The following is a 26,179-nucleotide window of genomic DNA, read 5'->3' on the forward strand; positions in this document are numbered from 1 at the left end:
CACTGGTGCAATCTCCTCCTCCTGCATGCCTCTGTAAACCTCAGTAATGAAAACCTTAGCTTTACAATTTCCTTACTAGCACCTCAGTTTGTCAGTTTCCTCCTTTAAAGCAAGTGAGAATAGTTACCTCTAGCATTCATGGAGCATAGTTTTAGTTTTCTTCCTTTGCTGTTATTTTTCACCTTGTGTCTTGTTAGATGGACTTCAATCTCTTCCCCAGGATATGACATGTAGTAACCCTGTTACTACATACCCTTTTCTCCCAAGGAAAGGCAGTAACCATACCTATCCTTTTTTTACACTTGAATCTGACTAAGGCAGCAGCAGAGTACTACTGAACATTTGAGCTCTGCCCATTTGATTACAACAGTGACTTTAGTGCTGTAAACAAGCAAGTTAACTGAGCAATGGGCAGAATGAAAGACAATACAGATAACTGGGTGCAACTTCACAGTTTCTTCCAATATTCCACACTTTGAAATTCCCTTAGCAAAAATCCATGGCATTAGTGAATGTCTGCCAGCTGTTTCAGACACAATCCAGAAGAACAGATCCATCTCACGATCAGGCAACTGAAAAGCTCACTGGCATTCTTGTCACTTGAGATTTTGCAATATTCAGCCATCCTAGAAAATGTGCTAGCTGAAAAACACCACAAAGCAATTCATACTGAACCTACAGGCATGTCACAACCCCCCTGGTAATCATCTTTAAATAACAGATCACCTTAGCAAGTTAGCTACTAGTGCTGCTGATGCTTTTAAACCTGGCAAACAAAACAAGTAAATGAACAAAAAACATCAGCTGCAATCTCTCTTCAGTCCAGCTTATTGATCATGCCATTCCAGGCTAAAGCATTAAATAGCAGGGGTAAACCAGTGAAACCTCCAGTGATTATTTCATCTATCCCTATTCACAGGTTACCTACAGGACCAAACTCCATTTTTTATTTTTTTTAGGGTTACTGGCTTCATAAATGTTTTCATCTTCCCTATTACTTCTCAAGTCGTAAGGCAGCTTCTTATCTCTTATGCTGTAATTCTTAGCTTTCCTTTCTGGTCCCCCATCCCCAGTCTCAAGTCAAGAGCTTCAGTAAGAAGCAACTCAGAGAAGGCTCCTGTCCCTACAAATTCCTGGGTCTATTAGGTAAAGCATTACTGTTGACACATACAGGAGTCCTCTGGTTCCTGCACCAGTGTAAGAGCTCAGAGCATTGCAGTAAGGTCTGCATTCCACCCAGAGGCAACTGCAACACAGGGCAGAGACAGGCAGAAAACTCTGAACTATGCATATGAGACACGAATTGAATCTCATGCTGCCAGTAACCTATGAACAAGTCTTGCATCTCACTTCCCTGTGTCCACAACACAGAAGAATCCCAAGTGCATCAGAAACTCCTTTATCATGTTCTGAAATGCTGAAGTTGAAGGTCTCGATCCACTGCACAAGTAAAACTCTGTGGTAAGGACAAGAGGTAGCAAATTCTCACTGGTTGAACACCCTCTTTTTGAACACCTCTATGCAAGAACAACTTTGTGTTATAATCTGAAGCTTAATTTACTTCAGCTCCTCTGTAAACATTTTGATGCAAAAGCAGAAAACACACCAGATAAAAAAGGCTTAAAATCCACTTTAATAATGCATTCCTGTAACATTCCTCAGACAAACTCAAACTTGTTAGTGGGACAATTACAGCTTGTGTTCGAACAGTTTACATTAAATGAAAAATCTGTAGTACTTCTACACAAAAGACAGGCAAAGTTAAGATTATACAAACATTTGTTTCAGTTAAATGTTCAGCATGAGATACAGTATTGTTGTCCAATAGATTGTACTTTACTACCAGTAAAAATAAACAGCAATACAACACATAATCAAAAAATCCATCCAAACAAGAACCTCCCAGCCATTCAGGCCGCACATGGCAGTCAACTGCTTTAAAGAAAACAGATGGTCCAGATATAAAGAATAACTACAAGTTAGGAGGAAAAAAAAATAACAAAACCTGAACATAAAATCTCCCCCATAATTCACTACAGGACTGATCATTTGGAGCTATATTAATGTATATAATAATGGGAGCTGCAAAGTACTGCAGATGCTGCCCTAATTTTCCAGATTTTCCTGTGCTCATAAGCAAGGTACACTACATTTAAAAAATAGCAAGACATACTGTAATTTCATCTAGTTTTGTCTCAGGACTCCAGCTGCAAATAGGAAACCTGGAGTGATCAAGGCATTATGGTTTTTGCCAAATTTTATTGTTACTGAAAAACTACAGCAGCCTCCCAGAATCCATTTTTCACATTGAAATTATAGGAATGCACCACATGAAATTTTCTAAAAATGTTACCACTCGGACTGCACTCCCCCTGTCCTAGAGTGGCTTTACCAAACCAAGCCCTAATGAACTATTTTTAATATCCCCCCTGCTGCCCTGAGTTGAAAACTGTATGGCCTGCAAGACTCCTTTCCTTTTTGGGGTGTGTGCAGGGGTGGGCTTAATCTTAAGTTAGTATCTGCGACGCTTGTTAGGGCCAAAGTCACCCCCTGGATTTCCTCTGTTGAAGGCAGGTGGGTTCCCTCCCATTGCTCCAAGGCCTTCCATTGCACCACCCTGGCCAAAGCGATCTGCAGGTGGTGGTGGAGTCTTGTAATGAGGACAAATGCAGAAGGACAACAAAAGAAAACCAAGACAAAACAAAAGCCGTTTTAGTTGATTCAGATTCTTAGCAGATTTCAACAATTTCAGATGGCCTTGCTACAAAACCAACAAAAATATTCCCAAAGCCCCAAAACTGGACTGAAGTGGATCAAGACTTTTTGCCCATGTAATCTGTAGTCAAGAATACTGGAACACAGTTTGCATCTCTCAGCCTAGTGCCCTGCTGTGGAGCATGTGAGTAATGCAGTCTGGGAAACAAACTTCCCATTTTCACCACCAAACTCAATGGAAATGAGAAGCACTATACTGATACTGTAATGCTATCACAATCTGGGTGTGCACCAACTCCAAAATAAGTCACTCATACTAGTCTTGTGTCCTGATTGTGTCCTGTTATTTCCATTCCTTTGGCTCCCTCCCTCCCAGCTGGGTTAATGCTACTGCAGTCTCTTCCAGCAGAAAGTTGATGCTCAAAGGATAATTCAGGCTGGAAGGTACCTCAGGAGATTTCTAGTCCAACCTCCTGCTCAAAGCAGAGTCAGCTATGAGGTCAGACTAGGTTAGTTGCAGCTTTATCCCATCAGGTCTCTTGAATATCCAAGGATGAATATGGCACAACCTCTGTGAGCAACCTGTTCCACTGCTTGGATGTAGACATGATGCTTTCTTTTGGGGAAGATACTGAGGGCAACCACTGCCTCTTCCTTACTCTCAGACTGGAGCTAAGGACTACACAGAGCTGCTTTACACCAAGCTCCTGGGTTCTTTGTTCTTTGTCCACAGGTTTATAGCAGTGATACATATATACACAATGTAATGTGCTTCATATATGCACATAATTGGTACCAGTACTGTAATGACACAAGAGTATTGCCTGGTTCTACAGAACCAAACCAGTAAAACAATCAATGAGGAACTCCCAGGGACCCTCAGTGCTCACTTTGCTGGCAGTTCAGGGGAGGCACCAGCAGTAACACAGCACTCCTACATTTTCCCCTTCCCTACAGATGGAAAATTCTGAGTAATCACAAACATTTACTGTAGGACATCATAGGGAAGCACACAAACAGCTGGAGCAAACATGCAATGGAAAGTAACTACTCACTACATTAACAAAGAATGTGCACTTCATGGGCTAAGTCTAAAACCAAGCACATGGTCTAGAAAAATAATTTCCAGAAAGACTATACATATTTTTGGCCATTAGAGAAACAGCTTAACACTTCTTGGTCTAAATGGTATTTTGTAGTATGGATCTGAACTCATCTTTCCTTTCCATTCCTCTCCATCTTCCTCCTTTATTTTATTGTGCAGTGAGCATTCCCTTAACCTCAGCTACTCCATTGTTGCTACCACTTAGATAAAAAAGCTTATAGCCAAATAAAACTGTTCCTTATAGAAAAAAAACCTCTGTGATGTAGCAGTCAGGATAAGTAAAGTCTATGCTGGAAAATTTGCAGGAAAATTGTTTATTATACCAATGGATATAACTTGCTAAAGGAAAATGACCTTCCAGGAAAAACATGACTATGACTGCTGCTCTTTCTGCTGCTGACTTAAAGTGCTGACACTGAGTGGATTGATTTTCTATAAGATGAGATACATTACCATTCCCATGGCTCCATCAGGTATCATAGCTCCAGGACCAGTCGCAGGAGGTGCAGCAGCTGGGACACTGGTGCCACCTATAGCTCCTCTGTTGTTCATGCCAATGGCACCTGGAAAAGAAACAGGAAGAGTCCTGGCAGACAGTGACCAGGGTCTACTCATCACTCCAAAGCCACAAAACACTGTGTGAGCTGCCTTCAGTGTTGTATTCAGGCACAGAGTCCAAGTCTACTGACTAGCTTTGCCTCATTAGGTCAAGACAAACTGATCTGTCATTCCAACACTGTCTTAAACTACAGCAGGCTCTAACACTGTTGTATGTGCGGCCTGAAACTCTAAATCAAAGAGTCAAAATTTGGAAATACAGTAATCAGTATTATTTCCTGTGCTCAACATCCAGCACTACATGTTGTACCAGTTTCTGGATCAGCACAAATTTCTGAAGCTGACAGCAACTTCAGCCAAGTCTTTTGCTTACTGAGTGGAGCCTCTCATATGTATAACACTGCCTCATACCCAAATTTTGTTTTTCCTGTCATATGAATACTTCCCGACATGGAACTGGAAGATTATTACTGTGACTGAGCTTCTAAGTAAGAAACCAATAAAATAAGACTACTCAAAAAATGCACAGGTTTTGCAAAGGAGGAAAGGAGCATGCATAGGAACAAAGATGGCCTCAGAAGGCTCTTACCTCCCATACTCATCTGTCCCATTCGCATGTCTGGTGGCTCCCTCTGGAAAAAGATACCCATTTCAAATGATAAAGATTCAGGCTTTTAAAAATATAATTACACAAATTCAATGAGCTTTGAGATTTTACTACTGAAAACTGTGTAGGAAAGTTATTCCCAGGGTAAATTTCAAAAGAAAATCAATCTTCACACAGCTCACTGCTGAACAAGGAGGTCTTACTTAAAATTCCTCTTTCTGAAAGACTGGTTTTCACAGCTATAACACAGAGCAGCAAAGCTGCATGTGGAGATTTTATTAAACAGCAGTATAAAGCAATATTTAATATCTGGATGGAAAGATCCTCTGAGCAGCAGTTACACATTTGGTAGAATTAGTTTTGCTATTTCCTCAGCATAGCCAACATGCTTTTCCTGTTGGAAGAAATGTGATTTTACATAAAGACACAGCATTGGGTCACTTTCATTAAAACACCAGTTAGTGAGTTTAATTTCTCTTGTAAAACTGATCATAGGGGACACACCATAGATCTCCCTCACCACAAAGATAGGAGCATCTTGTCACTTCAGTGTGAGATACACTTTTTCCACAGTGGAAACCAAAGAACAGATTTCACTTTACCCACAGCCTCAGTGTCACTATTTACCATATGAAGGTATTCTTGCTTAGAGAAATAAGGAGCTCTGCTATGCTTGGATATATTCATGTATTAAGGTCAGTCCTATCAGTTAGGCCATTTTGGTTTGATATACTTAACTGTTTTGATTATGGGCCAATTTTTCACTGGGATACATGAACATTTGCTACCCAGTTGCACTGATACCATTGTAGCACCTCACTAGCACTATATTTTGGAAGCAGCTGTAAAGTTGCTGGGTCTGGAAATGAATTGTAAAAAAAGTCCTTTGTAGAACAAGAGATACTATTAAAAGGCAGGTTACCATAAATTTTTACATTACAAAAAAAGACTTGACCAACTGACTTCTCAGTATAATCAATTAACATGCAGCAGTGACTTAAGTTGGGATCATTTGATCAGGGTGTGAGAGACAGACTGCAGGCTAAGGATACAGCTGGGCACATGACCATAACATGGCTCTGCAGCTGTACTTCAGAACAGTGCATCTTTAGTATTGTTAGAATAAAATTAGTTAGCATAATCTTCTGCTCATCAAGACAGTTAGTGAAGGTCTTACATAAACAGCAGTGAGACCGTAACTGAAGTATTTATCTTCTCCAGACTAATCTGTATTGATTGTAGAGAGTCAATAATTTAGGGCAGAATGCCATGAAGAAGTACTGTCTCTCAACCAACAAGATAAACATCCACAGAAAGGCCCATGCTGCAGAAGGGCAGAAATCTAAAGTCATGTGCAGATGTAATGAGAAGATAAAAGCACTCGTACCGCATCAGCAAAATTCCCTTTGAAGCCTTCCTGCTGGCGTCTCATCATCTCTTCTTGCTGCCTTCTCATGTCTTCCTCACGGCGCCTGCGTTCTTCCTCTTGCCTGCAAAAAAGGTCCAAGGATGCTCAGCACAACGTACACCAACCATCTGCATCTTAGTGTTGCAGTACACCCTAACTGGTCTTGTTGGGAAACCTACAGCTTCAAGAACGTTATTTTGCCAAAACTGTGAAATAATAGGTACCTCCTTATGGACACATTAACATCACAGAGATGTTTCCAACACTTTCCATTTTAAGGAGTTCATATTATAAAACATAACAGCAGCACACGCTGTGTCTCATGAAGAGCGGCTGAGGGAATGGAGGCTGTTAATTAAGTCTGGAGAAAAGGAGGCTGAGCAGAGACTTTATCACTTTCTACAGCTGTCAAGCATAGGAATAGGCTGCTTAGGGAAGTGGCTGAGTCACCATCCTGGAGGTAATTAAAATGTGTGTACACATTTAGGGATGTGGTTTAGTGGTGGACTTGGCAGTGTTGGTTTTATGGTTGGGCTCAATGATCCAAAAGGTCTTTTCCAGACTCAATGGTTTTACATACACAGCAGCTGCCAAATACATGCTAAGTAGGTGCAACATAATGCATTCAAACCACCCAGGTCTCAAGTCCCTTCTAGTATAGAAGCAGTTGGAAGATCTTTCCAGAGCTTCTCAAAAACAGAAGAGATGCAATGGAGAGAGAAATATCTGAGACTAAGTTATCCCTCAAAGGGAAAGGTAGATTTTAGAAAGGGGTTTCTGAAGCCACTGAGTCATTGCACAGATTCTGAATTTTCTGTCTTGGTCAAGGAGATAATTTGAGACTAGGATCTGTTTCTTTAATAGTTCTCTATCGACAAAATAACTTCTTGATTTTTCTACCTTAAAATGTTCTTCCTACGAACAAAAAGACCCCAAATAACAGGCACACTTTATGCAGTAATTAAATTGTCACACTGAACAAGTAGGTGCACTGAAGAAGCATTTCATTCCATATTATTATGGACTCATAGAATTTCATAGCAGTCCCCCTTACCTGAGTTCCAACTGTTTACGTTTCTGTACTTCTTGGTTATGCAATTCCTCCATTCTCCTCAGCTCTTCCTGGCGTCTCATTAAATCTGTAAATGACAGTAAAAAACCTCAACCAAAATAATTCCCTATGCCACCTTTTATCAATTCCTAAACTAGAACCATAGCACACAAAAGAATAAAGTAGTAGAACCTCCAAATCTGAATCTCACTTCTTCCAGAACTGAGAAATCAGTAAGATTTCTCCATTCACTTGCCCCTACCATGCTTGGTTAAAAGTCAAGCAGCTAGGTCATGGCTCACATTCAGTGGGCTCCAGCCTGTCTGCTGCACCCCTGGATGTCACAGGGCCACCTCTGGATCCCTGATTTTTGACTGGTACCTTGCCGCATCAGCATCACTTGGTGCTCGTGGCGAGCTGCTTCCATCTCCATCTCCAGTTTCTCTCGAGCTTCCTTGATGTTGCGGTCTACTTGTTCCTGCTGCTGCTTCTCCATCTCTATCAGAGCCTTCCAACGCATGGCATATTCATACTCAAAGCTCCCAGGCTGTGCAAATCGAGGAGGCTGCTCACGCTCCCTGTCAAATAAGAAAGAGTGAGTGAGTGCTTTGACAAAGCATGGACAAACCAAGAAAAACACATTTGTGTCTTAAATGCAATGGCAGACACCCTTAACTGTTAAGAAATTAAATTTCTTAGTTTAATAACTAAGAAATAACATTTTCTTCTACTTTCTCACAAGTGCCTGAGATACCAGTGTTCCTGCTCCTCAGGAATCATCTTACTGAAAGTAGAAACTTGTGAAGAACCCTCCTGCAGGATTAATTATACATAGAAACTGCAATGTCTTCCTTCATAATAAACAATGACACTTCTTTTGTAAGACACCACAAGATTCAGGGTAGAGACATTTAGAAATACTGAAAATGAACAGGCTTTGCTCCTGCTGCACACCTTATGGACAGATCCACTCCAGAAACACACACTGACCTAATGTGTGTGTTAATTGCACTAATCTCTGCAGTTTGTACACCTGGAGCTCCTGACTGTTCTTTGTGAAGCCTCCCAGCTCCTAAAACTCTCACCTTCCTTGCTTGAAAAATTAATAAGCTCATGTGGTTTACTAATTCGCATTGCTTAGATCACATGATATCTACTTACACTGCAAAGCCTTCAAAGACCACGGCCTTATGCTTGGAGAGCTCTACAATCTCCTAATCCTATCCATATAATTCCTCCATTTTTTTTCCCCTCAGTTTTTACTGTGGGTTCAAATCTGTTTCCTCTATAGACTATCCATAATACTCAGAACAAGTAACTTCAGTTTCTCATCTGAGCAGGAGGATGCTGTCTCAAACTGACTCAATTTTTTAAATCCAAAACCTGAAATGGACTTTTGGAAAATACGTGGAGGCTGCTAGTCTTGTCCAGCAGTGTGCATCCATAACTACTGCTTTCTTTTAGCTAATCACAGCAAGTGAACAGTGTATGCAATTCTCTTTCCAGAGTCTGGTCATATTTAGAGAAGGAGGAGGATCTTTAGTAGCACTGATGAGCCACCCTGCTAAGACTGAGATACTAGTCAATGTTCTAGTCCATAGGCAGCCTCATCTCCTGTCACATGTCAGGCACCTACTTGTGATACTGCTGGTTTTTGATGACTAGTTTCTCTGGTAGTCCCTCTTCATCATCATACTGATCCATGGGCTCCACAGTGACAGGCCGAGGGAATCTGTAAAAAAATGATGGGATGCTTTCAAAAGAAATCAAGGAGCTTGCAGTATAGAAAAGGATATGTACTGCATCTGAACTTAAAAAATACTGCTGGAACATGACATTTTCCATTAGGACCTACTCAGGATCAAGTCTTGTAGTTCCTAGAGTCTAGCTTTTATTTTCATCCCTTTCCTCCCTTGCTACATGGCCAGCCATGAGCTGCACAGGTCCTCATGTGCCTTTTTGCAGCAGCCTAAAGCAAAGAGTAACTGCAGTGCTCCTCATTGTACTGACTGTACTATTCAGTCACACCCTCCTGGTGAGACCACCATGCACCACTACTGCCAAGCAGCAGTGCTTTAAGTGACTGCTGGGCTCCCCAGGACATCCACTGGTGTGCTTCACAACACACTGTACATGTGCTTCTGCCTTCTTAGTTTCTGCATGCAGAAGAAAAGTATTTAGCATAAATGTACCTTATCTCTGAATTAACTCCCCACCACAGCACTGATGCTGCTGCTCATACTTGGTACAAAGCAGCACTGCAGCTTCTCACTAGCTCCTCAATCTCATTTACCAGAGCTGGGGTAATGAAAGAGAAAGGATCACACTATGCCAAGCAGCAAGCAGTGCTCTGGCCCTAGGAGGAACACAGGATTACGAGGGGCTACAATAGATCCCCTCAGCTGAAGACCCACAATGTAGGATCCACAACGTAGCTTTTCATTTTGATGGGACATGTTTCATTATTAATCATCTTATTTTCCAATGTTAACAAATTCCAAGCAGTTGATCTAGCTGTTACTGTCATGAACTAGGAAGAACTAGAATAAATTTAACCAAAACCAAATCATAACTAGAAATAAGCAACATACCCACTTGCTGTCCTAGATACCAGAATCTTAAAATCCTGATAGCTACAAAAAGAATGAATGCTAAGGTCTTCTCAGCAAAATTTTGGTTTTATGGCTCTTTTGGAATAGATTTCTGAATCAGCAAAAGCTCCCTAATATCAAACCTCCTGCATTTCACTACACACCATGCTGGTAATTCCCAAAGAGAACGGGAATTCTCTCAAAGAGAGAAACACACAAAAAAACCAGACAAAACAACATCGGCTTTCTGAAATTAAATGTGCTTGTGTACACCTGTGCCATATGAAGGCCTACAAGAAAAAGGAGAGAAGTGAGAAGCACAAAGCTTATAAAATTACTTTAGAAAGTAGCAATATAGCCCAGAATTCAGGAAGTATTCAGTTCACAAATTCTAGGTCCATACATAAAAAAAAATGTACAGCAATTTTTATTTCTAGGAGATAAAAGATGGGTCCCTCTTAATGCTTTAAACAACAAGCAGTACTCTGAAGGCATCTAGAATTAGTAATTTACTAATAATGTTACATAATTATGCAAAGACACATTTTGTTCTGATATTCAAGGACAAGCAAAATAGTTTATTGTGGTGAAAACTCCAAACAATTCAATCTCTCTGACCAGCTTCTCCTATAGATTCTGTGCCCACAGTGGTGGACACACCACAGCACTCGCTGCTGAGTGGAGTCCCATCCCAATACTCACCTCTAAAGTACAATTAATACACTCCAGCTTCATTCCCAACAAGCGATACAGATACTCCCTGGAACAGCTCCTTCTGTTTACAGCTTTAATAGAGAAAGAGCTTATCAGGAAGCTGTATGCACTTACTCTACTAGCAGCTTCCCAAACCAAAGTTTTCAGACCTGAATTTCAGCACACACTTATTCTTGTGGAACAAAGATAAGTTATCCCCAAGCAAATCACCTACCACTAGCTGCCCCATTTCTCATCTGTCCTGCTTTGATGTTAAGGAATATTGCTTGCAAGACAATGCCCATCAACCAGTGCACATGCCAGTATAGAGCTTCTTGCTCTCCACACTTACGTAGTTAGCAGGAAAGACCCATCACTACATCTATCCAGGGCTTTCCTAGCAGCAGGCTTCCCTGAGAATTCCACAATGCCTTTCCCAGAGGATCGTCCTCTGTCATCCACAATAACCACAGCCCTTTCCACCTGGCCAAACACCGAGAAGGCTTCCTCCAGGAGCTCATTGGACACAAACTGAGGCAGGTTCCTGACTGTCAGCGATGCACTGTGGCATGCAAAACGCACTCTGAGCTGTTTCCCACGCAGAGGCATGTTGTCCAGCTCCACCTTTGCAATCTCTGCCAGAGTACGAGTTTCCTAGGGACAAAAAAGTTAACATTAAAATTCTCTGTGCAGTACAGAAACAGCCAGGCACAGCCACGACAGTCACAAGCCTATTCCTCTGAACAAGAACTTCACTGAGAGGGATAAGTAAGGATCCCAGCAAACTGCAGCTATTCTTTATTATCAGTGACTCTACCTGAATAGGCATATACACAGTTAGGAGGATGGGAGGAGAATACATCAGGTATAAACTTAATCCAACAGCCAGCATGAGCTATGCAAAAGATTAAATTATCATTATCTACCAGTTATATTAATCTATACACACACACACACACACACACAAAAATAAATAAATAAAAAACCAAAAAATCAAAAAAATCAAGATCTTACTATTAGCCAATTCTGACAACTGTAAGAAGGAAATGCCAACTGTATGATGATCCATGAAAGATATCCTATGGCAGGTTCACTTTTCCACTCACTTAAGTCACTACCAAGCAGCTACAGCAAAGCACTTTGGTGTTGCAAGCTCATACTCCATCCACTCATTCCAACCTTGTGGCTTTCAGAAAGATAGTACATGAACCAGTGAAACCTGAGAGCCACTAGTCTTACATTGGTAGCTACCTCCCTTCTAGCCACACTTCAATGTGGTATCCAGAGATTCCCTAGCATGATGAGCATTCATCACTCCAGTAATGCTGCATGACAACCTATGTCCATAGAAATGTCATGTTCAATCCTTCCAAAAAACAGAAGTCCACATTGTCTATTTTAGCATCGTGTTTATCTTTTCTTTGTTTTCTACCACTTAACTTCAGAATAACTTTATCAAAACTGCCTGATTTCACATTCCTTCTCATAACAAACTATGAACAAACCACTCATAGAAGCTGATCGCGCACACAGGTTACAGAAGGCTAAGTGAGAAAGTTACTGAACATCTACTACTTCTAATTAGCAATATTCCTCCAGTGAGACATCACCACAAGAACACTCCAAAGCAATTCACTCACCAGCCTGATAAAGCCAAAGCCTTTGTCCTTGTGTATGAAGACTTCACCTGCCTTGCCATACTTCTCAAATAACTTTCTCATCTCTTCCTCTGTAATATCTGGGGGCAGATTCCCCACAAACAGGCGGCTTCTCTGGGTGAAGGTCTTTTCACCAGGTTTCCGGAAATTCTTCAGGTCAATAGTCAGGCCTTCATCTGAGGGGAATAAGGTACACAGCTGCTCTACAATTGGGGGGATAAATTCTATTAGGTTTCATCACAGTGAATGCAGAGACACAGGACAATATAGGTCATGCCACCCCGTTCACTTTGGTCTCAAACCTCTCCAGTCATTTCTACAGCAAGAAGGGGATTCTTTCACACTGGGCATATGTTCTTTTTGAAGAAAACACTTGCTTGGACCTCACTGAATAATAGTCTAGAACTGGAGAAAAGAACACTGCACCTTTAAACAGTGAGAAGAGATTTCACTCAGCTTTTGGAGATCTGGTAAAGATCATCAGCCCACAGAAAATCAGCTGTAGTCACAGTACAACATGAGTAATTATAGAAAAGCCAGTCTGGCCAGCAACCAGATTTTTACTCAAAAAACCTCAAATGCCAGATGAATAGAAAAATATACAAACAAGAAAAATGTTGCCCAGACACATAACATTTGAGAAAGCTGTTATTCAGTGAGGTTTGATTCTTTGAGGTTTGATTCTAATGATTTGGGTTCTAGAGTCCTGGGTTCCAAGCTGAAGAGAAGGCTGGAATGGTGAAAATAGTGGGAAAATCCACCCCAAAACAGACATGTAGGTGAGACCTCAGGAAAATTCCAAAGTTTATCACAAAAAACCTATGTTCAGTAAGTAACACTAATAAACAAGACAAATAGGAATTTTCAAATCCCCACAAGTATACAATCTCTAATCCTTAATTCAGCTCTAGTCCAGCACTATCCCCAAAGCTCTGCTATACACCAGACACAGGTAACTTCACCATCACTTCCTGCATCCCATTTTCTTAAATGTATATGGAACTTTGGCATGCATGACAAAGAGAAAGCAATTCATCTGCTTTGCACAGGACACCCCTCATGGCCATACATATGAAATAAACTACTAACATGAGTGGCTTGATTCAGGCTACTAACTATGGCACTAACCAGGCAAGACTATTCAGGTAAAGACAATGCATTCAAGACATGCAAGGAGGACTCTTATAAGAATAAAGAAATCTCCATGGCTAAAGATTTACAGTGTTTCTGTAGAAGAGTACTCAGAGTAAGTTAACTACTTCACACAGCAAGGGTGCATAAGTGTTTTGTCTCATTAATTTCTTCACAGCATTATCAGAAATATTTGGGATTTGATTACAAGGCCTATGAATACACTAGGAGAGTCTTATGGTAGGCATTTGCCACTATCACTATTCTTCCTTAAGAATATAAAAGAATATAAGAAGAAAGAATATAAAAAAGAAAATACTCACTATAAGCTCATCCCCCTGGAAACACCATAACAGCTGTAGTGTTGTATTGTTTCCAACCTGACCACAAAAGGACTGATCTGCCACCCTTGCCTATTATCTTCCATGAAGTGATAAGGAGTCTGTTTAACAGGGCCACTTAAAAGCACACAGGAACTTTTTTTACTAAACTTATTTCTGCATGTATGTATATGCAGAGCATACACATGTGTATACAGAGCAATCATGCAAAGTGCACGACTATAAAATTTTGTTTTATACAAAGTGTCCAAACTTAATAAATAAATAACCTTTTCTAATATAACTAAAGCATCTGCTCTCCTGAAAATGCTACTGGGACTGTGTCACTGCCATACTTCTAAGTTACATCGTTTAAGCCAGAGACACCAGTAATTTTTATTGTCTTAGCTCACAAGCACCCCCTTTGCACTCCAAGTAACAGAGCTACAGTCCACACTTAAATAAGAACAAAACTGGAAACACACAAGATCTGGAGTAAAAGCCACATCAGTATCAACTGGCACTTGAACGCTGTAATATTATGAAGCTGGGTCTGGCCAGCATAAAAATTTAGTCCTACTGGATGCATGCAGACTGCTGTAACAACATTCTTATTACCACTGTATAACAATTAAAAATTTATTTTGCTAATACTTAAAGAAATCTGTGTCGAGAAGCCATCTGTTATGGTTACAAAGCAAAACAAACAGAACCCACGGAAAACAGACCATTTGGTATCTGCAAGGTTTACAGAAACACTGTTAAAGATTCAGACTTTCTAAGTCTGAGATTTTCTAGAGAATCTGAGACAAAGGAGGAATCTCTACATCAATTCCCAATTTCGGGAACACAAGAAACTTCGAACAAATCCCACTAAAACCTATGGGAGCCCCATACATCTTGAAATAGACTAGGCAAAAAAAACCCAAAACCAAAAACAACAAACCAAAACCACAAAGCAATCAATCAACCAACCAAAAAAAAACCCACAAAAAACAAAGAACAAAAACAAAAAACAACTCGATTGCAACTCAAACCACCGTCTCCAACAATGGAAAAACCTGACCAGTGCAGTCGAACAGCGAACTCAAGTCGCAGTTTGATTCAGGAACGGGCTTTTTATTAGTTCTAATCAAAAGACCGGGTTCTATTTGTTCCCACCAAGACCGTATAGGCCGGCAGCTAACCGGGACCCAGACACCCCCCGCAGCGAGGGCGGGCACTCCGCGCCTACACAAAGCAGGGCCAGGTATCCCGCCACGGCGGGCCCGGGACTCACTCTGGCTGTTGGCCTGCTGCCCGTTGGCGGGGACCGACGGCGGCGGATGCTGCTGGTGCTGGTGTTGTTTCCGCGGAGTGTGGTTCTGCTTCTCCATGTTGAAGCCCTTGTTGCCCTGCATCTTCCCCACCTAGAAGAACAGAAGCTCGGTAAGCCACGGTGCGGAGCTCAACCGCGGCTCCAAGACCTCGGGTAGCTCCTTCCACCCCCGGTCCCGCCTCATCGGTGCCCGCCCGCACGCCAAAGCGGCCGCGTGAGGCGATGGGGCGGGGCGGGCCGCACAGGCCGCGGCAGGCCTCAGCGGGGCCTGAGCGGCGGCGGCTGCCTGGGAACGCCCACCCCGCAGCCGAGCTGAGCCACGGTGCTGCCACCGTGACGGCCTCACCTGACGGAGGACACCGGCGGCCACACGGACCCTGCGCCCCGCCGTCTCGCAGCAGACCACAGAGCACCGCGCGTGGGGCCGAAACTCGCGCAGCCTAACGCTACACCCGTCACCCCCGCTCCCATTGGCTTCCCGGCTCCCAGAGTCGCGCACCCATTGGACACATTTGGTGCCACTCACAGCTCGGCCGCGGCGGGGAGGGAGCAGACTGCTCGGCATCCCAGCGCACGGAGCCGATTGGTTGCGCGGCCACCAGCGCAGCCGCCCAATCACCGAAGGCGGCATAATTCTTGGGTGAGAGGCAGACAAGGGACAAAGGAACCCAACGAGCCGCCGGAGCGCGCCGCGCAGGCGCAGTGAAGGTGGAGGGGGATGGGGGTGATGAAGGTGAGGGGAGCGCAGGCGCAGCGGGTGAAGCTCTCGTTAAAGAGACAGCGCCGGGGGCGGATGAGTGCTGCGCTGCCCCTTCTCCCCACGGGCCTCCCGCTTTACCGGGTTAGCGGCATCAGCGGTGGCCTCTGCCTCTGCTCTGCCCGTCTGTGATGGCCAATAAGTTCCGGAGCCCAGGCAAAACCCGCGGTAGCTGGGGCGCCGCTTGGGTTTCCTCAAGGCGCCGCAGGCGAGCGGCGGGCCCGTGGCCGCTCTGCATCTCTAACCGCGGGTTCACCCTTGTCTGTCGGATACCGTTCCCGCCAGCCCTCCCCGTTGGGGCGGTGCTGTGTGCTGTGGGAGGGCAGCCGGTTCGGCAGGAATAAGTAGCCTGCAGGAGTCCCTGGAGGCTGCAGAGCGCCGGGAACGGAACGGTCCGCCCCTGCGTCCTGTCTCGGGCACCGTATGAGCATAGTCCTGAAGAACGTCTGGCGGATTCGATTTCACCGCCTTTTCACAAAACCTTCCGATTCCTTTCGTGTCCCTTCGAACATAACCGTGAAGGTGCCGTACGGCCGTGGCCAGCCCACTCCCCAGGGCGCGGGAGCAATCCTTCCGGAGCGGGAAACAGCCGGCGATGGGGCCGATTCTCTGCGACTCCGCTGTCCTCTTTTAACTACTTTCCCCTCGCTGTTGCTGGGAGTGCGAGAGGTCGCCCCGGAGCTTCCTTCTAGCCCCAGGGCTGTGCACCCTGGTGCGCCGCTGGGACTAAGCCCCTGCACCCCTCGTCCTCACCACGAGGAGACACAAAAAGCAGCCTGGGACTAGTTGCGGGGCAGGGAGCGGGGTGGAGAAGTCTCCAAGGGGAGAATGGTGCCGCAAAGTGTCGAACCGCCGGGAGGGGGCAAGCCTGTCTGGGCTCACGAATGGACTGAGAAAGGGATAGGGTGGGGTGTCGCGGGTATAGAAGGGGAGCCCATACAGGGGGTATCATGGCTGCGGGAGGGGAGCCTGGGAGGTACGGTGGGGAGGTGGTCTGTCCCGCACGGGGGGCGGTGCCGTGTCCCGGCCCCCAGCGGAAGCCCCGCCCGGCCGTGCTGTCACTCACCGCCCTGGGGAGACGCTTCAGCTCCAGGGAGGCGGTGGCGGCGCGTGGAACCGGTCGGCGGCTTCCCGTGGCGCGCAGGTAGAGGTTGGGGAGACGTGGATCCCTTCCCCCCCTCGCCCCCGCACCCGGGACGGTAGCGGAGCCCGGGCCGTGCGAGGCGGCAGCGAGCTGGTTAAGGGTGGGGGGTGGAGGGCGGGGGTGAGGGGGGGGCGGAGTGGGGTGGTAAGCCCGCTCCGCGTAATCCGCTCCGCACTTTGCGGGTGATTCTCGTGGGTACCGGTGGGGACTGGGACGCCCCGTTCTGGCCCGCGCCTCCCTCCGCAGACGTCCCCTGTACCGCGCCGTGCCATACTGGGGTGCGGCCGGTACCTGCGCCCGGGTCAGCGAAGTCTCTTCGCGCGGTCCCCGCTCCGCCAGGGTACTCCGTTCCAGGTTTTCCGGCCACCCCGCGGAGTCCAGGCAGCTGCACCGATCCTGGGCTTGTAGCTGCACTCCGCGTTTGCGAAGCCTCCGTCTGCAGGCGAATCTCGCGAGCCCGAGCCCCGCCGCAGCCAATGGGAGAACGTCCCTCGCTCTGCACAGCCAATGCGAGCTCCCCTGCCCCCCCTCCGGCTGCAGAGCGCAGTGGGCTCCGAGCGGCGCCTCCATTTAAAGGGGCCGTGACCCGAATCCGGGCTCTGGGTAGAGCGGGCGGCTCAGCGCTGTGGAGCCCGTTAGGAGCCGCGCTAACCGCGGGTGCCTCCCTACGGCTGCACCGGAGGCTCAGGTGGGGCGGCAGCGCTGCTTGGAGAGGCCTTGGGGTGCTCGCCCGTTGGGCGCCGATTTTTGGTCCCGTGGGTGGGGGCGGGGTAGGCGCGTGCGGCGCGGGTCTCGGGTCTCGGGCGTTGGGGTTGGGGTGGGGGGTGTGCAGGTCGGGTCGGGCCCCCCAAACAGGATGGGGGGCGGGGTGCCTGTTGGGAGGGGGCGGGGCCGCTCATCTGCCCCCGCTGTGGCCACCGCTTGGGGGCGCCCTGCGGTGAGGGGCGGGTCCGAGGACCCCACCCCATAATGTGCGGACCCCATTTCTGGTGAAAGGGACAGATCGCCACTGCCATGGGGCTGAGGAAGATGTTGGTGTGACCCTTATCCCTGCTGAGGGAGAGTAATCCTTGGGGATCACCTCGGGTATGGTGGGGGATGCCCTAGCCTGACACCCATCCTTGTGCAGCCCCTGCCCCGATGCTGGCTAGCACTGGGGCAGGCAAGCCCTGAGGTGTCCCCCGTTCAGGTGCTGAGGGTCAAGAGTACCCTGTTGCCTGGGCACAGGCTGGGTCTAGGGGTTCATGGTTCATAAGACCTGCCCCATCTCTCAGTGACTCCAGCAGGGCCTATCTCTGCTGCAGAATGGCAGCATTTGAACCCCAGGCTCACCCTGGCCCCAGAAGCCCCAAAGCTTGCTATGCATTTGGTGCTCTGTCCCTGCACCCTCCTTGGCTCCCCTCTTCCTGCATCTTGAGCTGAGGCTTTGATTCTTTTATGTTGTCACCACACATGGTGACAGAGTCAGTGAAGCTTGCAAAAAACACAGCTGCTGGTCTGAGCTGTCCACCCATTTTGTCTGTCTGTCTTTCCCCTGTATGGGTGAGGTGGGTCTGGACTGGAGCAGGGCTTGGGAGTGTCTCTTGAGGTCTGTAGAATGTGTTTGGATCCCTGGGCACCATGTGCTGCTCTCGAGGACCAGGACTTGTGAGAAAAAGGTGCAGGTCCATGGTGCTGGAGCTGCCTTGTGCTGCTGGAGGAGGCAAAAGCCTCAGTCTACTGAAGTCGAGGCTGGGCCAGGCTGCATGTGAGCAGAATAGCCATGGCCAGCAAGATCCCCTGAGGAATGTCAATACCTCCTGTTTTAAATGCAGAGGTGGAGGCAGGACCAGCCCCAAATGGGAGGGTCTGCACTGGTGAGGCTGGGATCTGCTTATGGCATTTGCCTGGCATAGGAAAAGGCACTGGAAGTTGCATATGGTTGTGTGGGCAGAGGCAGCACTGGACATGGTCTGTCAGCTGATGTTGGGGGACAGAGTGCTCAGCTGAGTGCTGGGGAATGGTTTCTGTAGTCTCTGATAAGAATGAGAACTGCTTTGTGCTCTTTCCTTCTCCTGCTGTGCCTCACCTATGGCTTTAACTTCTTTCCCTCTCACTGCTGCTGCATTCCCTAAGAAAACTTCTAATCTTCATTTTCTCACCCTGCCTATTCTGGGATCAAAGCTGGTGATAAGAGTGTAGCTCTGTTGTTATTGTCAGCCTAGCTTTACTGGAGGAATAGCACAGGCTACAGAGCTGCTGCCTGTAATGGCCAACCTGCAGCTTACAGGCCCAGCATGCATGTTTGCACCATTTCTCTCTGCACCTGCTCACATCCCTCTTAATGCAACTGCCTTTGCTTTGGAGGATGACAGTAAGCCACACCAGATTCCTTCAGAGCTCTGACTGACCAAGCAATTGGCTGAGCCTGAGCCCACAGCCTTACTTTGGGAGTGAAGCTCCTTGAGTCATTTCTTTTACAGATGTTTTAAGGTCAGTGATGCTGGGATGCATGACCCTGGTGAAAAGAGCTCTGCTAGCTGAAGCCTTTAGCTCAGAATGGCTATGGTGAAGGCAATCCAAAGGAAGTATGCAATAGGTTACAGCTGTAACAATGAATTCCTTAGCCTAGGGAAGGGTGTGCTAGCAGGATTTTGCTAGAATTTTGTTTTAATCTTAATAAGAGTATTAAAAGTGTTAGCTTCTTCCTTTGCGGGCAGCACAGGTAGTAAAGGGCAGTGCATGAGACTGTTCATCAGTCCTACTGGACATGGCCTCTGGTGCTGTCTTGCAGCAGCTACCAGTAAGCCTGTTCTGCTGTCTCAGCCCTCAGGATTGTAAAGAGAAAGGAGTTGAGCTGGCTGCTTGTGGGAGGCGTCCAGGACTTTGCATTAGGTGATTTGACACCTTTCTGCAGTATTTGGGCAAAAGGTAAGACTTGGAGCCATTTATTTTGACCACTTTCAAGTCTACTGTCTATTTCTGTCTTTTAATCAGTGTGTTAATATTAGGGCAGTTTCAACTGAAGAAATGTTGCTTATTCATGCTATAGGCACAAAGCTGTACAAATAGAAGGAGTTTTCTCTCTGACTTACCTCTGAGTGGCATTGTAAACAAAGCAAGTTGTGTTAGGGTATACTTAGACTTGTTGCTCCTTTCTCTGTTGCAAGGCCTTGACACCTAGTTTCCAGGCAGATATTGGTCTTACGAAAAGATGTATGTAAGTAGGTGCTGGGATGATGATGCATAGGTAAGCATGCATGTACCTGTTGTTTGTCTTAGAGTTTACTACTACTACAGAGGTGTTGGGTGCAAATAGTGCTGAGAACCAAGGAATGGTTCCTTGAAACTGAGCTGGACTTTCTAGAATGCAAACTTAAAATCTAATTTGGTCTTTCCTCCATTTGAGGAATTAACAGGAAACTCATGATGTGTTTTGCATCACTATCTGCTCAGTGTTGGAAGGTTCAGGTTTTCTTGATTCTAGGTGACTGCTATACACTGTTTGAGGCCTGCACCCTAAGCTGGTATTCCTGCTGTAGAAAAATCAATGGAGGGTCTTTGTTCCTGCTGGCTTTGGGACTGTTAGAAGAGCATTGCTGGAGTCTTGAGGCTGCTGGTGATGTTCTGGGAAGGCTCTTCCTCACCTACCAGTTTCTGTTGTGCAGACCATTCCACTCACACATGGACACTGGTCTGAAGGGTGTATGGTGATAGATACTTCTGTTTGCACTCTAATTGACAGAATCAATAATACATTTGGAGAGGAGATGAGACAACTATTCACCAAATCCTGTCTGCAAAGCACAAGCTGAAGAACTTGACCAGTGACATATGCAGTAGCTATAACTGACTTGGAAAGAGTCACTGAATGCTGTTGTAAAATCTCCCAAATCACAGAGAATCTAAATATCCCTGGGTAAGTTGTTTATCTAATAATCTATAATGCTGATCTGGAAATAGCTGTTTCTGAGTTTGTCCAATTTTGACTTTCAGCAATTTGAGTCCTCTTGAGCATTTTTCTGTAACTCTGAAGAGACTTCTGCTGTAGATTTTCTTTGCGGTTTGGTTTGGTTGTTGTTTTTTGTTCTTTTTTTTTGAGATGGGTCATGTTTTCCCTTTTATTTTCAATGAACAAAACAGTTGTATCACTGGAAGGTGTTTTCTGAACCCTGGTTGATTCCTAAAGTAGTAGGATTCTTGCATTACTATGCCAGATATTTATTTTTTTAATTTAAAATGCCTCAGCTCTCCCAGAATGTCATGAAGTTGAGGCACCATCCAAGAATGAGACCGTAATGGTCTAATGTGGATCTGTGTGCAAGCAGCACTGTACTGAATGTCACCAATGGGCTTTGTGCTATAGATGGGAGCTCAAAGAGCTGCTTCTCCAAGAACATTTATCAATAAAAATTATTTCTGTTCCTCTGTGGAGAATTTTGATTGTACTGAAAACCAGGTTAATGTGTTAGGGCTATGCTTTAATATTAGTTAACCAATATGTAATAAATGTTTGCAGTACTTGAATCTGGAAAGCCATCAGTGGCATAGATAAACTCAGATAAATCACACCAATACTTTTTCCATATCTCTTACTCAAGGGACAGTATTGTTAATGAAGATCTGTTGATTGAAACCATGGTGTTTAACATGGTATTATTTTCTTAATATTTTTTTGATAGAGCTGTATATCAGCCACTGTTATTTTTGTTGAGCAATACTAATCTGAGTGTTACTGCTTACTCTAACTAGGTACCAAAAATTGGAACTTTCTTCAGAGCTCTGCTTAGATCTTACGGAACTTGTAGGCAGGAATTAGATGGAATCAGTTACAGACACTGATGTCTTTAATAAACTAAAGTCCTAGATGGTCACTTGCTGTACTTGAGTGTCCTGGTAGAGATGTCTTACTCTGAGCTTCCAGGTCTGAGAGATCTTTGTGCCCTCTGTTTGACTGAAAAAGCAGGGTTGGTCTGGTAGTCACACATGATGGATTTGGTGGTCAGTGTTGTGTTCTAGGCCAGTCCCACACACTCATGGAGAACCCTCTGCCATCCCATTACTTCTATGAAAACTCTAACCTAAGAAGCACTCTACATCAGACTGTGTTTGCAGGGGTCTTTGCTCTTTGAACTTGATCTTTCCAGGAATATTTGTTACCGAATACTCTGGAGAGGATGGTGCTGAGTCCTAAGTAAGGATTTTCCAAATGTCCAACAGAGCAGTTGTATCATCTGTAACACACAGGATTTCAACACATTGCCTCCTCTTTGTTTGACCAACTCATTCCCGTGTACTTTCCTCACTGTTAGGTATGTGGCTGGAAAAGAGAAAGATTTCAAGCAGACAAGTGACCACAGTCCACTGACTGAGCTCTGCATTATATAGACCTGGAATAAAAAAGGTGATGACTTGTGGTGGATCATTTCAACATCTGCCAAAAACAATAAGCTATTTTTCTTCTGTTGGAGAAGAGGCTTTCCCAGAGGTCAAGTGCATGTTCAGTTGTCATCTTAACTCACTGTGAAGCTCAGCAGAAGCCCAGATGAATCTGAATGCCTAGGGCAAGCAGGAGAAATTGTTTCTTACTCTGCTGCAGCTCTGATTTCCTCAGGTTGAGTTTGACTTGAGCCCACAGGGCCAAAAAGCATCATTCTTTTCTTTTCTGAGTGTTGCCCTCTTCATCCTCATCAGCTGGCATTTGAAAGCCATTGTAAAGACTTCATTGTCAGGGACTAAGAATTGCAATGATGGACAGGGACTTTCCTTGATTCCCATCCAAGCTGCTTGTCAGCATTACTTTCTTGGGTCCAGTTTCGACTCTTAGCTCCCATCAGCTTTTCCAGATTCTTAGAAATACATCAGAAGTCAGCACTCATGTGTTCTGTATTGCCTCGTCATGGAGCTCTGCTGCAGCAGATTTAAATTAAACAAAAGGAAAATACTTCTAAAAACTGAATGCTAGCTGCAGAATGTGCCTCTGGAATTTTTGCAGGCCCAAAGTATAAATTGGTTTGAAGAGGGATTAGGCAGATTCATAGAGGATTTATCCAGTACAGACTCTTAGCAGTGACAGTCTCAGTGCAACTTCAGCCAAGGAGTTCTTCACCAGCTGAGTGCCACTTGATCAGAGGATGTGCTGAAGAGGAAGTCCTGTTGGTTATTCTTCTTATACTCCTTCTCCAGGTACCATTCTTGGTATGTATAGGAGCAGGACGTGTTCCCTTTGTTTGACTGACTGCAGCAGTCATTAGCTTTGCACATCTTAAGAACAAGTTTTGGGTGATTCACCAGAAGTTATGAGCTATTCTGCTGGTCACACAGAGCTGATGAAGATGGACAGGACACACAGGACAAATGCTGTGCTTTTAACCAGAACAGGCAGGTGATGGTTTTACTGTGAACTCTTGGGTCTGCAGAAAGGTCTGTGTATCTGTCCCAACCACATGCTAATAGTTTGGAGTTGACTTAGTCTACAGAATACTTGTTCTCTTTAAGATCATTTTGTTCCTCAGTGTCATTACGTTTGTCAAGAATCTTGTCTTGCATTGTGATGTTCGAGTGCCCAGTGTTTGAAAGCAACATTAAGGTATATGCTGTTGAAACCAGATGCTTTTTTTCTATTTGTAGAGCACGAGTACCATGACTATTAATAGATTAATAGTTTCTTGGATTATACTTTGGGAGGGAAAGCTTAAATGGATTTCTTTTGTTCCCAGTGTCTCTTAATACAAAGACTATGCCAGCTAAAAGTGGTAAATTCTGCAGCAGTAGCACCTCTGTGTTTCATTGCATGCCTGTGCAAAGTATCAGAAGGCAAATTTGAGGAGTATGCTAGTTAAGTATACCTATAAATGAACTTTCCTCATTCATCTAGGTGGCTTGACCTCTCTGCTGCTTATAGTTGTAAGGTCTGCTGTCCTTCTCAAAGTCTGGGTTGGCGTCATCTTTGAGAAGGAGTCATTGTTTGTATTCTGAGCAGCAGAAAAAAATGTGTTTATCACCTTGGGAGAGTTCTCACCTGTTTCAAGTACTTAGAGCCTTTCTTTCAGTTTTTTTCTATTCACTTTGTTCTTCTTTATGTTAGCCACCCTAAAACATATTTCATCCCGTACTGATCTGGAATTGGCTTATTCTAGAAGCTTTGTCTCCTCTCTAACCAGTGAAAGTGAACAGAATCATTTGGTGAAATTTGCTGATCATCTTTGAAGATTACTTCTTCTGTAGTTTCTGTTTGTGATTTGGGAACAGTGATTATCCTCTACTGTGAAACAGAGAATGTTGCCTTGTTTTTAGACAAAATAAGGAGGCAATGACTTAGAATTTCAGCTATTGAGTATGATTCCCTAAACTGCTTAAATGAGTTTTAGAAGCGGGGTACATTCTCTGTCCAAAGATCTTCTGGTTAGTTCTGAGTAAACCATTTGTGAGTTAAACTTTGTTATCTTTTTGGAGGGAAGCATATCTTAAAGAAAGAATTAATCAGTCATCACCAGTGAACTTATTTCAGGCTTCCTCCTTTATTGATATAGGTGAGTTATGTCTGTAGTAAGCCCCAGTAGAAAGGAATACTGAATCTTCTGCTTCAGGGCTTAAAACAGTGCCAAATTCAGAATTCGAATTACTCTACTGGAGAAGATAGGTTTTATAACTCTACAGGTGGATGTGATTTACCTGCTGGTATCCTGCTTAGAGCTAGCAGCATTACTGGGCCTTTTTTCACTCCAGCAGTGTTCAGAAGAGGGGACAATTAATGCAGTTTTATAACTTGCAAGTCTTTTTCTCATTTTCAGTTGCCATCATCAAAATGGATTCCAGTGAATTTTCAGGATCTCTGGACCCCCTGTCCTTGCCTGACAAAGCACTTATTGGTGATCTCCCTGCTGATATGGATTTTGGAGAAGATCTCCTGGGCTCTCAGACAGCTTCTACCCAGAAAGCCTCAGTTCTTCAACCCCCTAATTGGGATCAATCCAAGCAGATGACTGCAGATGGGGACTTGGACCTTTTAGTGAAAGCAGACAGCCTATCTGAAGTAAACAAATCAAATAACATTGTTCTAGATAAACCTAGTGTCTTGGATATGGTGGAGAAATCTGTGGTCTTAGATGACTTGGAAAAAACTGCTGGCTTGGAGCTAGATAAATCAGAGGGTCCAGATGGGCTGTGTAAGACACATTCTTCCCAGGATATGGAGGATGAAACAGTGGACTCCTCTTCCCTCTCTAGAGAAGCCCTTGTTCCAGAAACATGGAAGGAAGGGGAAGATGCATCAAAAAATTGTTCTGGGGACCTAAAGAAAGTTGGTCCTTCTGCTATTCTCTCCAATGACAGTGCCCCTGAATCACCCCGACAGCCCACTTCTGACTCAGGGGACCTCAGCAGTCCCCCAGCCACAGAAGACATCACAGCACAATCCTCAAGTCCACCAGTTGCCCCACCCCAACTCAGTCTTAAACAGACAAAAAAGATGAGGTTGAAGGCACCAAGAAGGAGCTCACCCATGCAGAGGGAAGGACTAGCAGGGGAAGCAGAGGTGAAACTGGTCCTGGAAAACAGTACTGCAGCTTTGCCCCTTGAGCACACAGAGGAAAACCAGGCAGAGGAAGGGAGTGATAGTGGGAACAACTTGCTTAAGGAAAGTAGTGTACTGAAAGCACAGGAAGCCTCACCACCATCAGGTAGGTTGCTATCTCTGCAGAACTTGGCTTCCTTTTGCTCAGGAGGTCATAATGTGCTTGAAGCTACTCCCTTGGTGCACAAAAGCTCTAGCTCTGGCTTTCATAGCTTTAATTTTGATTTTCAATGCATGTCAGCTAGGACCTTCCATAATAAAGCTGTGGCTGCTCATCAGCTTAGCTCACACTCTTCATCATTGAAATCTTTGCTGAAACTGAGGGTCACCAGGAGAAGGTGTTTCCAGTAGGCAAAGTTCCTCTGCCCAGGCTGTTCATCCTCAGGAGATGCTCAGTCTCAGTCAGAAGCAGTTGAAGTACACTGCCCAGCATGCCTTCCCCATGCAGGGAAGACTCCCCCATACACAACTTCTCCCACGCTGTGTGTTTGGATCTCTAACTACAGGTGATGGGTTTAAGAGCTTTCCTGTGTCTGATCACCACCAGAACTGTGCTTGTTAACCAGGAT

General features: G+C 45.0%; 2 protein-coding genes across 9 annotated transcripts in view; one reads left to right on the top strand and one right to left on the bottom strand.

Annotated features, from left to right (window-relative positions):
- Positions 1-1,612: 1,612 nt before the first annotated feature.
- On the bottom strand, positions 1,613-15,636 carry NONO (non-POU domain containing octamer binding). 2 transcript variants are annotated; one of them, XM_030449321.1, is made up of 11 exons: positions 15,502-15,636; positions 15,117-15,246; positions 12,369-12,562; positions 11,081-11,382; positions 9,081-9,176; positions 7,826-8,022; positions 7,448-7,532; positions 6,373-6,475; positions 4,968-5,010; positions 4,274-4,383; positions 1,613-2,650 (listed from the first exon to the last, which is right to left on the bottom strand). In XM_030449321.1, exons 2-11 carry the CDS (start codon positions 15,235-15,237, stop codon positions 2,513-2,515), a joined length of 1,389 nt encoding a protein of 462 aa, XP_030305181.1. In that variant the 5' UTR covers positions 15,238-15,246; positions 15,502-15,636; the 3' UTR covers positions 1,613-2,512. The 2 variants fall into 2 exon arrangements, with proteins under 2 accessions (XP_030305181.1, XP_030305182.1); XM_030449322.1 differs by having other exon boundaries at positions 12,369-12,589; positions 15,502-15,625.
- A 1,338-nt stretch (positions 15,637-16,974) lies between these two features.
- The window catches only part of ZMYM3 (zinc finger MYM-type containing 3), a 30,224-nt gene continuing 21,019 nt past the window's right edge, over positions 16,975-26,179 (top strand). For 4 of the 7 annotated variants that reach the window (XM_030449329.1, XM_030449328.1, XM_030449325.1 and 1 more), the window contains exons 1-2: positions 20,911-20,954; positions 24,829-25,716. In XM_030449329.1, coding sequence (XP_030305189.1) covers positions 24,843-25,716 — 874 coding nt within the window. In that variant the 5' untranslated portion in view covers positions 20,911-20,954; positions 24,829-24,842. Of the gene's footprint in view, positions 17,057-17,498; positions 17,745-20,780; positions 20,955-24,828; positions 25,717-26,179 lie in introns of those variants that run through there. The other 3 variants (XM_030449323.1, XM_030449324.1, XM_030449327.1) reach the window with 3 other exon arrangements.

Source organism: Calypte anna, chromosome 4 (genome assembly GCF_003957555.1).
Source record: "Calypte anna isolate BGI_N300 chromosome 4, bCalAnn1_v1.p, whole genome shotgun sequence".
NCBI lineage: Eukaryota > Metazoa > Chordata > Aves > Apodiformes > Trochilidae > Calypte > Calypte anna.